Genomic DNA, 14,379 nt, shown 5'->3' on the forward strand with positions numbered 1-14,379 from the left:
GGACGAAAATGGCGGAAGGACGAGTAAGCTTCGGGAGCTAACGCTAAGGGTCGTACGGTTGCATCGCGACTCCGTTATACGTGCATGCCAAGCTCCCGCCAAGACAGCCAATCATCCAACCAGGGGCAATACAGTCGAACCTCCCTAATTGGGATTAAGCCGCAGCATTATCGCTCTCCTCCAGGGGGGGTGAGTGACTGTTGATACGAGCGAAGTTCTTGGGCGAATTTGACACCTTCGAACGATCATGCCTAGAGCCAGCTTGCTTGGTAAACTACAGCTTTCCGCCACCAAAGATGTCGGATTTGCCAACTTCGCAAGAGAAACGGCGCTGGCTGGGGCCACTTGAGGTCACAACAACCTTCTGTTTCCGGGAGTCATTTGACTGAGGTGGGTTAATCGGTGTAAGGGTTATGAGAGGATCCTAGCTTTGCCAAGGCCAGCCGCCAGAGACTATTGGGATGAATTGCCGGGTTGGGAATATGGCAGCAGCCAATTGACTGGTCGGCCGAGCTTTGCCAGCGCCTAACCTATGGGACTGGCCATCGGATCGTTGAAGAGTTGCGGGGCCAGACGCGGCAGTCGAGGCAGGCCGATGGCATACCATCGAGACAAGGGCCCGAGGAGGGAAGACGGCTTAAGAGCCTACAGAAAGCTGAGCGGTTGCCAAAGACTGCCATAACTCGATGGTTTCGACGAGTCCGACACCAGAATCGAAGATGGCAGCGACCACAGACCTCCAAAAGATGACAGTTCACTTGTTGTCATGAGCAGCCCCCTCTCGGACGCCATCACGCTAGAAAACACAGGTGTTGCGAGGCTGCCCAGGACTCTGTCATTCGGCAAGGCCTGACCAGCCGAGAAATCGGATAAAGAGCAAGCAAAAAGTACCTAACGTCGTGATACGGTGATTCTCTCTGGCAGAGAGAAGAGACAACATCGGAACTTGAAGCCGATCGACTGTTGTGGTGATCATTGACGAAGACGTGACGCACCAAGTCTCTGGGGACTCAGAAACAAAGCATGTGGTTCACACAGCATGACGTTGCAAAAGCCACAACGAACAGACATGCCTTCCTGGGCACAGGTGGAAGAGGCTTGGGCGCGACGGACGGGTGAAAAGGCATGCTGCACACCCTTATGGGTAAGCTTATTTTTATTTTTATTAAGTTTTTCGGTCCGGGCTCCCGCCTTTCTATGTGGCTGGTGCCTGGTTCCTGAGATGAGGCAGTCATCACTTCCCATGGAAGGCAAGGAAGGCAGGCATCAGCCACACCGAATAGTGGGTTCGGCTGTTTTCTCCACCTTCACGTGATTGCGAGTTGCGGCAGCTCGAACTTTCGCGTCGCTGCCTATTGACGGGAGGCGCGCCGCGCGACGGCCACTTAAGCTGCCGACCCCACGACCCATAACTGGTCCTTCCTCTCGTCAGCTCGCTACAGCAAACCCTCTCGGCCGACCAACAGTAGTCCTCGGGTTCTCGTATATGCCTATCGTCAGACTGGCTCACTTCCTGGTCTACACGACACCATGCCCAACTTCACAGGTATGTTCTGCTCCCTGCCTACCCTCCCACCGACCAATGTTTAGTTAGCTAACACCCCACGTGCATGTAGAGGCGGACACCATCCGCATTCTGGTTGCGACAGACAACCACGTCGGCTACGAAGAGCGAGACCCGATACGCAAAGATGACAGCTGGAGGACCTTTGACGAGATTCTGAACCTCGCAAAGAGCCAGGACGTACGAACGCTGTGTTTTCACCCCCAATGCTCCGTCGACTGACATGACGCATGTAGGTCGACATGGTGTTGCTGGGCGGCGACCTCTTCCACGACAACAAACCCTCCCGAAAATCCATGTATCAGGTCATGCGCAGTCTTCGGAAGAACTGCCTCGGCATGAAGCCCTGCGAGCTCGAGTTCCTCAGCGATGCGAACGAAGTTTTCGAGGGTGCCTTCCCCCACGTCAACTACGAAGATCCAGACATCAACATTTCCATCCCCGTCTTCTCCATTCACGGCAATCATGACGACCCCAGCGGCGAAGGTCACTTCTGCTCTCTGGACTTGCTCCAAGTCGCTGGCTTGGTAAACTACTTTGGTCGCATCGCCGAGGCCGACAATATCGAGGCGAAGCCGGTGCTGCTGCAAAAGGGCCAGACCAAGCTTGCGCTGTTCGGACTGAGCAACGTTCGTGACGAGCGCATGTTCCGTACCTTTCGGGACCACAAGGTCAAGTGGTTTCGGCCGGGCGTTCAGCAGTCGGATTGGTTCAACCTGCTCACCGTCCACCAAAACCACCACGCCCACACGGCGACTTCGTACCTTCCTGAGAACGTGCTGCCCGACTGGATGGATCTTATCGTCTGGGGCCATGAGCACGAATGTTTGATTGATCCTCAGCAAAACCCCGAGACAGGCTTCCATGTCATGCAGCCGGGTTCCTCGGTTGCGACGTCGCTTGTGCCGGGCGAGGCGGTGCCGAAACATGTCGCCATCCTAAACATCACTGGGAAGGAATTCAGGGTCGAGAAGCTGCCCTTGAAGACGGTAAGACCCTTCGTCACGAGAGAGATCCAGCTAGCGACCGACCCGCGATTCAAGGGCTTGCACACCAAGAAGGACAACCGACAGGAGCTTACCAAGAGACTGATGGTGGTAGTCGAGGAGATGATCCAAGAGGCCAACGAAGAATGGTACGCCGTTCAGGACAACGATGAAGAAGAGCCTCCACTACCGTTGATCCGTCTCAAGGTGGAATACACAGCCCCCGAGGGAGGTCAATACGACTGCGAGAACCCTCAGCGTTTTTCAAACAGGTTCATCGGCAAGGTCGCCAACACCAATGATGTAGTCTACTTCCATCGGAAGAAGGCTGGGGTCTCGAGTGAGTATTCGTATGCTACTGCTCTTACACAAGCTAATTCTGGCTCAGGACGCAACGCCGGCACTGACGTTCCTGAGATGTTGGAGGAGACATTAGGTCTTGATACTGTCAAGGTCGAGGCCCTAGTGCAGGAGTTCCTGATGGCTCAGTCTCTCAAAATCCTGCCAACGGCACCTTTCGGTGATGCCGTCAACCAGTTTGTCAACAAAGACGACAAGCACGCGATGGAGGAGTTTGTTAGCGAGTCTCTGGCCGGGCAGGTTAAGCAGATGCTCAGCCTCGACTCAGATGAGGAAGATCTCGACAACGCCATGGAGGCTTATCGGGCCAAGCTTGAGGAGCAGTTTTCCAAGGGCGCTCTGAAGAGGAAAACGAAGCGCACTGTCAAGCCGAAGCCGGATGAATGGGATTCGGATCTGGATGGACACTGGGAGGACCAACCTGGTGTAGTCGAGACCGAGACAGTGGCTGGAGCACCTGTCAGGTCACGAAGGGCACAAACACAGGATGATGACAATGACCTGATGGACATGGAGGATGAGCCAGCACCTCGTCCAGCACCCGCTAAAAAGGCGGCCACTACCCGAGCCACAAAGGCGGCCCCGGCCAAGAAAGCTCCGGCGAAGAAGGCGCCAGCCAAGAAGGCGCCTGCTCGAGGCCGCAAAAAGGCTGTGTTCGAAGACGAATCCGAGGAGGAGGACGTGGTGATGGACGATGACTTTGAAGAGCCACCCGCGCCCACCCGCGCGAGAAGGTCCCAGCCCGCTCGTGCGGCTCCGAAGGGCCGCCAGACGAAGCTCAACTTCTCACAAGCCACGACCTCGCAGGCTGCGGTCGAGATCAGCGATGATGAGATCTCTGACGATGATGCCTTTGAGCCTGCGCCAACAACTACCCGTTCCAGACGGAGATAGTCTTCGGCTGATGAGGCTCTGTCGCGGTCCTGGTCAAGGACACCGTTTCTGTGATAATAAAAAAAGTTTTATCGAGACATTTGGAGGTCTCGCGTGCATTCGGCCATCTGGAGTCAAGGGAGCGGGGTTTGCTTTGCCTTAGATCGATGAACTAAGATACCACGTCGCGAATGACAAGAGATTTTGACTCTGATGTTTGATTTGTAACGTGATAGATCGTTCCTGCTTCTCCTCGAGTCGGCGATGTTTGCATTGCCGATCACCACCATGCTCTTGGCTTCTTCTTTTTTTTTTTTTTTTTTTTGAGCGCTGGCTTAAGGCCCCTCCGAGGTGAGGATTTACACCTCAAGCATCGGGTTCATACGCAATCTCAAGGCTCAAATGTTAAGTGCTGCATCTCCCAAAGTGTTCTTTTCACTGCTCCGAATGCCCACGGCTACGATGACCGCATCTTTCAAAATCCTCTTTGGGGGGTTGGTCGTTGATAACTTACAACGGACTCGCCAGTCTTGGTCCTGTAACCCTTACCAACGTCGCCTTCCAGCCAGAATCTCAAAGCAAATAGCGTTTCTGAGTTGTTGCATCTCATCTGCCACATGGATGTCTCTGCGGCAAACCACCAGCGGTTCTCGCCCCCGAGACACTCGTCTGGGTCATGCGAGAGCACTTCACCGATCTGCGCATATGATATGATTCCTCCTCATGCTAATAGCCAAGCAAGCAATCAAGCCATGGTAATATGTACCATTTTCTCCCATGGTTGAAGATTTATGCGTCACTGCGGGCTCATAAGAGGTGAGGGGGTGCCTCCTGCATTCTTACACAGTCGCGCTGTTATGTTCACAGGCCGCGTTTACGCTGGTAACGCCGGCACCACATATATGCAAATATTATGTAGTGATCGAACCTTGACTTCCGTTTGCTTTGCGAGACGGACGGCCGTCAGTTGTGATAGGGGGATGTTGAGTGTTACCTCCAGCAAGATGAAAAAGACCGCCGATGTGCCGTAGGCGAATGTTGTCAAGCTGATTAGCATCGGAGCGAGCTAACATATCACAGCATGTTTTATATCAGGCGGGATACTGCCATCAACATTCTCCTTGACCTTCCTTGTGGATTGCCAGCGCTTATGTCCCGTCGCCCTCGTCGCCGCAGCCTACCTAGAGGCTAACATGGCTCGTTTGAGCGAGCCCTCATACATGAACGGCATTAGACCCGGTGGCTAAAGGTGCTCGTGGCTTCCCAGGAGGTCTTTGATCGACTTGGGCTTCGTGGTTCCAAGCACCGGCTGTGACATGTTGACCACCGACTTTATCCTTGGGTTCATACTGATTTCGGGGCTAACATGTTCTGGGGGATCAAAGGAGGTCGGATCATCACTGGCAAGACTAAAGTTGAGTTGCCGTTAGGCTCCCCTCCCAGAGGAAAATGGATCCCAAAGGCCAACTGCCGTACTCTGTAATGTAGAACCCAAGAACTGACCTGAGCTCCTTCGTACAAGACTAGGTGGCGAGAGATTCTCGCTGCCCGGTCATGTCCCGCCTGCAGATATCCTACCCTGGGGAAACTAGGGGCGCTCTGCTTTGTGGGAGAGACGACCGCGTTCCTGGCGCCCGGGGCAATGAGGGCCAGTTGATGTTGAAGCAGCTTCCCTACGTGCAGTTCGGAAATCCGCAAGACCCCGCGAGATACGGCCGTGAGCGTGGTGGGTTTGCCTCTACGACGCTCTGTTGGGCAGCTACAATCCGAGGAGCGTCCAGCTGAAAGGGGGTTCACCATAGATACTGGCAGTATGCGTGACCATGGCATAACGATGGCTACTGGGTCGAACGGCTGACTCGGGAAAAAGCTAACAGCTCTCAAAATAGTACTTCATCAGCCCCCTCCCCCCCCCGAATATTTCAATAGGGTGGTCACAATCACATCGAATAGCTCATTTACACTGCCTCACCAACCCCTTTCACTTCATTACATGGTGTTGACCTAGATCTTGCAGCGCCGACTCATACCCCCCAAGCAGGCCGGCGGCACCCCCTTCAAGCTTTCCCACCACTGCGACCCCGGCACAGCCCACCACGTACGCAGCGGGAGATTTCAAGAAGGCTCAGCAGTGAACACCGGAGCTTACGAACTGACGCAGCAGCGTATGCTCAATGATTTGCACACACGGAATTCCTCATTTAAGCATGACTCGAACGTCGCTCCCTGTCCCAACGACTCACAAGCAAGAGAACCATTTTTGGGCGTTTTCTGGCCCGGTCCAATCTTATATAGACCCTTGGGCCAATTTTGACGAGGCTGGGCAGCAGGCAGGATTGTTCATGAGGTCGCGAGTATCGTTCTGCCTCCTTCTTGGGTATCCCCATAACTGCCCGTCAAGACTCAGCAGCCAATCGCCCACGTGACGGTAAGAAGCGCTCATCAAAATGACTGGAGGTTTGCCCCATATGTCTAGCCAGAAAAAGTCTCCCCTCCCCGCGGAGCCTCTTCTGAGAGACAAGAGTACACGCCCCTTCTCCACTTATGCCCACTCACGCCCTCTTGCCCTCCTCGGTCACGACCATGTCGTAACGATCTCATTTCGCGGGAGCTCGGCTTCTCGAACCGTAGAAGGAATGTGGGTGGGGTTGCAACGCTTGAGGACCAGGAATCAAAGGTATGTCCACTTTGAGGGGGTCCGCCGGACTGGGCCGGAGGGGGCAATGTGAGGCCTCAGGGCCCTTTTCGCCTCTCGCTTCCCTCAACCCGGTGAGAATTTTCTACATTGTGGGCGCAGAACCCTTGAGACATTTTGAAGTAGGCTCCGATAGTGCCACGGATTAAGGACCCTTGTCTGGTGCTGGAAGATGAGCGTTGATGAGGCGTTGGAGGCTGTGCATACAGATATATCGCGGCGGTTCCCCATTGACCCAATGGCATATATCGAAGCAGCGTCTCCATACGTAGCCGACGAGCCCGGGCATCGGTGACTTTGCCACGGAATTGTGGTCGAAATGCAGCTCTGAATGGTTTCTGTCGGCCCCGTAGAATTACAACTTCATAGCAGGAGCCTGATTAGGTTCATAAAATAGACTGGCATAAGTCAAAGTTATACCTGCCAACAACCAAATCGGCATAGTGGCAAGTGAAGACTAGGGAGCCGCAAATTGTGGAAGGTTTCCGACTACCCGGCACCGGACGGCCGATTAGAATTGTCTTTCTCGGGTTTCTCAGACAACTGCCGTTGCCTTGCCGAAATATCAGGATCATCAGAGAGCCGACGTTGCAAGACCAGAGATTATTACCATATGATATGACCGATCGACCGCCACCCTCTTGGCACATCGAATCATTCTCCTGCGAATGCCGGTACGATAGGTTTGACAGGCCCCGTCTCTTGCGATTATGCGTAAATACACAACGAAACCCTCGGATGTTGCTCCACACAAGCAATCATTCAGAAGTGGCCGCTGGCTTTAACACTGCGCATCGGAGGTAGTACCAAATCGATCACGAGGCTTCGACTGGACCATGGTAATGGACCCCGGGCATGCCCCATCGGCGTGATCTCCGCTTCCCGCCGTGCATAAGCGGGAGATGTAGCCTCATTCCGCGTGTCATATCGATCACGTGGCTGTACGGATGGGGACGAGACTGAAGGATCATGGCGATCTGCGGCTGATCGAACCAAGCTTGTTTCCTTATACAACACCCAGACAATAAGACCATGAGCCTATTGCTTGCTTCCAGAGACTTCTCGACCGGCCAAGTCTGATCTCGTGGCATGATGGAGCCAGTTTCACACCCGGGTTCCTCTAACTGCCAATTGCGAGCGGGACATGGCCAACAACGTGTAACCAGAAGCATGGTGCGACGGTGTTGCCACACAGTGTATCAAGAAGCATACCTGACTGATTGGCGGCGTCCAGACATAATATCTGCAGACACCCTTCTTCGCGTACCAGATCTGCTTGATGTAATTTCACGATGACCGTAGTTTATACAGCGAGTGTACAGAAAGCCACACTTTTTTTCTTCGAACCCCCACTTCAGGAAATCATCTGGAACAACAAACAATCTCGTGCGCCAACCAGGCCGTCACTTGACAGCGGCAACTTGAACTCTAATAAAAGATGATCTGGGGTCACGATACGAGCACCAGTGGCGTTGACTGGGGTTGGCGACGGCGAGTGAACCTAGGCCGAGACACGCGGAGTGCTTTTGCGGAATGCCTGTCTGTCTGATAGGCCTTCTGGATATCTGTACAGGATGATCAGCCTGTTGTTGCCGTTTGCGGTGAAGGCAGTCTTGGTGGAATGTTGAACGAGCTAAGCCACCGGGTTACCATGTGCGATGCTGGACTAATATCGTCGAACCTTCAGGGCACTACAGAGAAAGGATAACCAGGCGAAAACGTGACCTGCATGTCTGAGTTGAATGGGAGGTTTATTCGCGTAAAGCCAAAGTGGAGGGCCTGTTCTACGGACGTTGTCCACTGGCTGCCCACCAACTGCTGCCGAGTGGCGATGAGGGCGTAGGTTTCGCATATGATCATATTATGCGGCAATGAGTTTGGTCTACGCAGCTATCGAGGAACGGCTCTGAACCAACTTTGGACCGTTAGCTACCATTGAACAGAGCTAAAAGGGGGTTGGTTGTTGGGGTAGGATTGAATACTATTCCTGGTGTTGAGTCGACCGAGACATGGTACCAGACGAACTTCCATGATGTCCTTGGACGAACTAGCGACCCTGGACACCCTCAGACCGAAGCGACTGATTCTTCACTCAGAGATGGTTTGAGCATCTCGTTCTTCTGGGGGAGCTGTCTCGTGTGACTCTGTGTGAGGATTGGAGGACGCAGACCGAGCCTAGTGAGCCTGTACATCGCGATCGCAAGGCAGACTGACGAGTCGGAGTGGCTCCGGGAACATTGGCTGCGACGGCGCACCGGTCGGTGGGTGAGATTAAGCTCCATCTCCATCTCGCATCCCATGAACCGCAGGGATGTCGGACGGGGTTGCGGAGCATGGGACGCAAGGGTCCGACACGCTTATAGAAGACGAGCGACGCGCGATGGCGCGTGTGTGGTTTTGTGAGACGGTGCACCCCAGTGTTCCATCCCGCTGTGCGATGCGCAGTTCAAGCCGGGCGAAGCTCAGGCCCGACTTTATCGAGGGCTTGATCGTGAATCTTGCCAGGATGAATATATTGCATTCGGCAGTCAATTGCATAACGTTGGGGATGGAGGGCATTCTAGAATAAGTAGAATATTGCGACAGACACGGAACTATTGGACCCAACCGAGGTGATTGAAATTGCGGCGCTGGGCCATGACAGCCCCAGTAGGCCAATTCGGAAAAGGGGTTAGGCGATGGCCACAAGCGGTCAGCATCACTGGTACCGCCGCTATTTGTTTTTGCAGGCATCGTGGCGGCGCCCCTGGGGCAAGAAAAGGGGCTCACAAACCCGAGGACATTTCCATGGAAATGATGGCCCTGGTATGGAACTTTCGAAGCAGTGGAGAGCAGTGGGAGCGTCTCCGCGGGCTTTTCGCTGGCTTGAACCGTAGATAGCTGTTGCATCGTGGGACCGACGAGAACTAGGCGTGCAGATCTAGACACAACGTGACGACCCGAAGATGCCAAGGGCAGGCGCGCTGGGCTCCTGTACGAGGCGAACTCGGGTTGGTGTCGATGAAGAGCCGAGTGGCGGCATGCACCCATGTGCAACTGGTATTGTGGTTTCCTCTGCGTGTCTAGAATTGCTTTTGAAGGCAACATGACAGTAGCCAGCTCCTTGTCGGTGTCACCTACATCTGTGGGCTATCCAAGCTTGCAGCGTATCCACCCCCAGCCGGGTATGCAGCGTGCAAGGAGGTGTCGTTGCTGCAGCAGCAGCAGATGGTGGTACGGGTGAACGCGCGGGTTTGTGTTACTTTGAGGCTGGCGGCTCGACAGCTTGTAAGCCAGAACATGTAGCAAAATGGTCTGGTTGAGCGGCATTGATACACCAGACGACATTTGGCAGCGTATTTGCAAGCATCACAGATACTCCCACCAACGTGCCCGATGGCATGGAATGGATGTGTCGGTGAACCAACGCCGATAGCCTACAGGTAACCTGGGCAGGCGTATGCAGAGATGGGAAATCATGAAAGTGAGCATGGTGTGGACGCGGTGATGGGAACCGGGGGGGGGGGTTGGCAAGAACTTTCGAACCGGGCCTCTATACGGAGTAATGCCACGCAAATTGTACCGCGTCCGAGGTGCTGGATCGCCGAATGGACAGATGTTGGCCTGCCTCACTGTCGGTGAAACGAAACGACGCGGGAGATGCGGAGTACTTGTGCAGCGGGCGTCCTTGAAAATTTGGCGGGCTCTCGTAGCGGCACCTCGTATCTCGGCACCAAGCATGTGCTGCAAATTGCGTCTGTATCAAGTGTACCCATTTGCAAAAGATAGCAATGTGCCTGGGATAGGGTGCGCGGTCAGCATGTTTTGCGGCAAGTGCTGGCTGTTGTGTTGGTGGACGCTGTGAGGGCATTGGAGCACGAGAAAAGAGAAGGCGATTGAGTGGAGAATAAACTCTACCATGACGTTGAAACAGGCAGGACCACGTGCAAAATCAGGCCGATCGTCGGCCGGGAGCTTCCTACGACTGAGAGAGTTTCTCAGCTAGCTTGTCGGAGGCGGGAAACGTAAACCAAGGGCAGTTGGTTGATGATGTTGACCGAGTCGACTGCGGACAGACATGACAATACAAGGCAGACGGCGTGGCGTGGCGTGTCGGGGATCGGGAGAGGCCGAAAAGGCAACGACATGGGCGTCGAGAATGATTCAAGCAAGCAAGCAAGACCAAAGTCAAAGTCCAAAGCAAATAAATGCATGTCTGTCTCGCTCCTGCCGGTTCGTATACATTGGAGTTGGTGCGCGCCAGAGTGCCTACCTAGGTACCGAAGCAAACGTGGAGAGGGTCGGTTTCTGGGTGAATACGTATTGTGGACGCTGCTATTGGCTGCAGCTCCTGCATCCGGGGAGTGTCCTGCACCTCCCTCTCCCACTTTCTGCACAACACGACTCCGGTTCTGATGCTGCAGGCACGCGCACATTAGCCAGGCCTTCTTGCTTCTCGCCAATCGACCTCTGATTGGCCTGCTTCACCGTGTAAGGCGCACACGGTATGCTGGACTGGGCACCAAAGTTTGGTTTCCTGCAAGTCAAACTTCAAAGCCCCCCTTCCATCGCTTTTGGATCGATGCAGCCCCCGCTGACTCCGATGCCAATTGGAAACACTCGCGATGGTGACACAGAAAGGTTGATTCGGATACGGTGTTCTTTCTCGCTATTTAGGGCTGAAGATCAGTAGCGCACACAAACCCTACTCGATGATGCGGTGACACCTGAGCTAAGGACCATACGAACCATTTTGCCCTCGCCTGTGTTCGTCTGATGAGCGGTTATTGTCCTGGAATCGTGGCCATCGCAACTCTTCTTTCGCCCCCGACATTTGGGGAAGGGATCCCTTGTTTGCCGTTGGGTTTGGGGGCTACCTACACTTAGTAATTAGTAGGTACTTCTCTCGCTGTGCTTCCACGGCACCGTGCAAAAACACACACCATCGCGCCATCGCACGGCCGCTGCTAGTCGGCCTAGCCAGTCCCGCTAGTCATGGCTGCACAGCTCGGGTGCAGATGTCGCGGGACGTTTTGTGGGATCCATCTATAGTGCGTGTTTCCCAGCAACGCACGGCACGAGCCATAGCCTTGGACGACCGGTGTGAGAAGGGTGTCAAATCGCCACGACAGCAGGCGGACGGACGGGCACGAACGAGAGACAGGCTTCTTCCCTCTTTCCATTCGACCTATCCCGCGGAGAGCATCCGCAGGCGTTTTTAGATCACTACCAGTGCGTCAGCAAACGACCAGTCACAGCCGCCGTCACCGTGACCGTTCACAGCTGACACTGTGTTAGCGTAGCGCCTTCCTGTTGTTGTGCGCGTTGTGCCTGGCACCTGCCGTGCCCCTTGGGCCCTGGGCCGTTCCTTCCCTCGTCTTCACTCTATAATAGTTTAGTAGGTAGCCCGGCCGTGGTTCCGGTGCCACCTTCCCGTCCCTCCTATTCAATTACGACAACAAACACCCATGGCATCGTGAGAAGGTGCAACTACGACTACAATCTCGACTGCGATTGCGATTGCGATTCCAATTGTACGTCTCAGGTAAGTGCAGCCTCTTGGCCCCTCATTTACTCTCGATCATTACACGCTTCCGTAAATAAATGAAAGAGGAGAAGGAAAGCAGGTAGCAAGTCGGAAAGAAATGGAAAGAAAGCAAAAAAAAAAAAAATCATAAATCAAAAGGGGGACCTCCCATTCTCACGAAGAAGAGTCAGACAGACACACGCACGTTTTACACTTCCGAGTACGAACTCCACGGCATCCGTGCTTTCCCGTCCTTGCGTCTCAAATTGAACAAAGTTCCCACGATCGAAATGCAGCTAAGGCCCTCGACGGATATGAGGTAGGTAGGTAATCACGGCTGCCGTGGGTCCCACCGTCCTCATGGCAGCCCGGCAACCAAACCCATCGTCCCTCTAGTGTACCCGCGATATCATCCACCTCGTCTTCCTCTTACGGCGTCGGCCAGATAGAAATAGAGATTGCGTGACGCCGGCCCTCTTGTCAAATCAGACAAGCCTCCCACCAACAGTACAGATATTTCACGGAGGGGTATCCGTAGACCAGGGACCATTGAAACTATCACTGCTACTCGCTAAGTGGGCAGGTCACAGTTCGATTTCGACTTCAGGTCCATCATCAGCGACACTTGCTCGTCTTCCCCCTTTTTTCTTTCCATTCTCCTCCTCGGGCCTCATCGTCGCTTCACTTCACTGCCCTGCCCCCTCCCCCCTTGCACAGGTGAAGCTCCAATATCCGCCGAGGGTCCCCTTCTCCGCTGCGACCCTTCTTACCTTTCGGGTTCCATCCCGGACTCGTTGACTGCTCGTCGTCTTCGGAGCCGACAGATGTCCCACGCACTGTAACCCAACCCCCCCGTCACTGATAGTGAGCCAAAGGCTGAAGAAATGGATGGTGAAAAGTCTGGAGAGATGGGCCCGGTTTTTCACGTAAGGGTTGTCTTCCGAAGGACGGGTTTCCTTGCCCATTCGGCATCCAAAACCTAGGGTACGGGCTCGAGTGAGCATGGGCGCAGCACGGTATAGCACGGCATGGTATAGCACACAGCATGGCATTTTGGCACCCAATTCTCATCAACCTTTGGCACGGGTGCCTCGCAGTCGCAGATTTTGTCGCGTTCCAGACCATCTCCTTTCCCCTTCTCACTTGGTTGAGTCTACACAAGAAAGCTCGCACGCGACAAAGCGGTACGAGACGAGACGAGAAGAGCCCTTCCTTTCCATTCTATCCACACTCACCATGCAGGCCGCACCGCACACGGTTTGCCGGGGGTACCTGGCTTTGCAGTACCCGGCTTTACCTACTGTCCACCCCCCTCTTTCTCTCTCTGCCACTCTCTTCATTTCTCGTCCTTCCGCTTGCTTGCACAGGGCAACGACGAGTGGTCACAACGACAGGGCTACAACTCCATAGGTAGTCAGGCAGGCGGACGATCCTCTCTCAGAGCCAGACACTGTCATAGCCTGTCAGGGGGAGGGGGCGGGCTGGACGGTCAGAGAGCCAGTGCCGATGTCAACACACAGCTCCCTTCTCGCATCGAAGACACTCTCTGGTCGCAAAGCCAAAAGGTACATCAGCAGAAAGACGTCTCGAGCACCCGGCTATCGCGGGCTTGCCAAAGTTTGCCGACCCCGGAACACCTTTCTTCACATCTACGACACAAAAGCCTGGACGGGCTGTGATAGCCCTAACCATAGCCCCATCCGTGATATTGCAAGCCTCCCCCCCCCCCCCCAGGGCCCCGACATTCTGGTCTCTTTGCCGTCAAATGGTCGGTCAACGACCCCCCACTACCCAGAGAACCCAGACGCGAAGGAGAGTGACTGGGTAGGGACGGGACAGGCACAAAAAGGGACACGTCAGGGACCTTTTAGCGACTACTGGGGGGCAATGTTTCCTCACAATGCTCCCAGCGAGGCGGTTGACTGACCCTAAGTGCCGTGGACCCCTTATTTTACAGAGGCCAGGTGGTGTGTGGTGAGGTGGTACCTACCTACCTACTTTGGCAAATAGGACTCGTAGCCAACGACGACAAGCGAGGGGGAAGAGAAAATGTACGTTGAACTCGGTACCTTTTCCCCATCAGGGCGTCTTCCTTCTGACGGGAGTGACAGTGCCCGTCGCCGGTCGCGTTGAACGGGCCATTAGTGGCCCTGTCAGTGTCAAGATCTGGCCCGTCCATTCGTTCCTGGGCCTGTGTGTTTGGGGGATTTGTGTGTGCGTACGCGTTACTTTGCACCCTATTACCAGGTACCTGCCTACTTGGGTACCTACCTACCTTAACCTACCTATTACTTACTTACCTGAGGTAAGGTAGATAGATAGATACCAATGTCCATTTGCACACCTGGCACATCGCTCTTTCCGTTGACCGGATGGGTGTGTTCATCAGTAGTGC

At 54.4% G+C, this 14,379-nt stretch overlaps 1 protein-coding gene across 1 annotated transcript; it reads left to right on the top strand.

Annotated features, from left to right (window-relative positions):
* Positions 1-1,530: 1,530 nt before the first annotated feature.
* GLRG_06287 (DNA repair protein) lies at positions 1,531-3,804 on the top strand (the record flags this gene model as incomplete). Its single annotated transcript, XM_008096972.1, has 4 exons — positions 1,531-1,546; positions 1,617-1,744; positions 1,801-2,890; positions 2,939-3,804. The coding sequence occupies 4 exons, from the start codon at positions 1,531-1,533 to the stop codon at positions 3,802-3,804; spliced, it is 2,100 nt and encodes a 699-aa protein (XP_008095163.1).
* Positions 3,805-14,379: the final 10,575 nt, after the last annotated feature.

This window comes from Colletotrichum graminicola (assembly GCF_000149035.1).
Source record: "Colletotrichum graminicola M1.001 genomic scaffold supercont1.23, whole genome shotgun sequence".
Classification (NCBI taxonomy): Eukaryota; Fungi; Ascomycota; class Sordariomycetes; order Glomerellales; family Glomerellaceae; genus Colletotrichum; species Colletotrichum graminicola.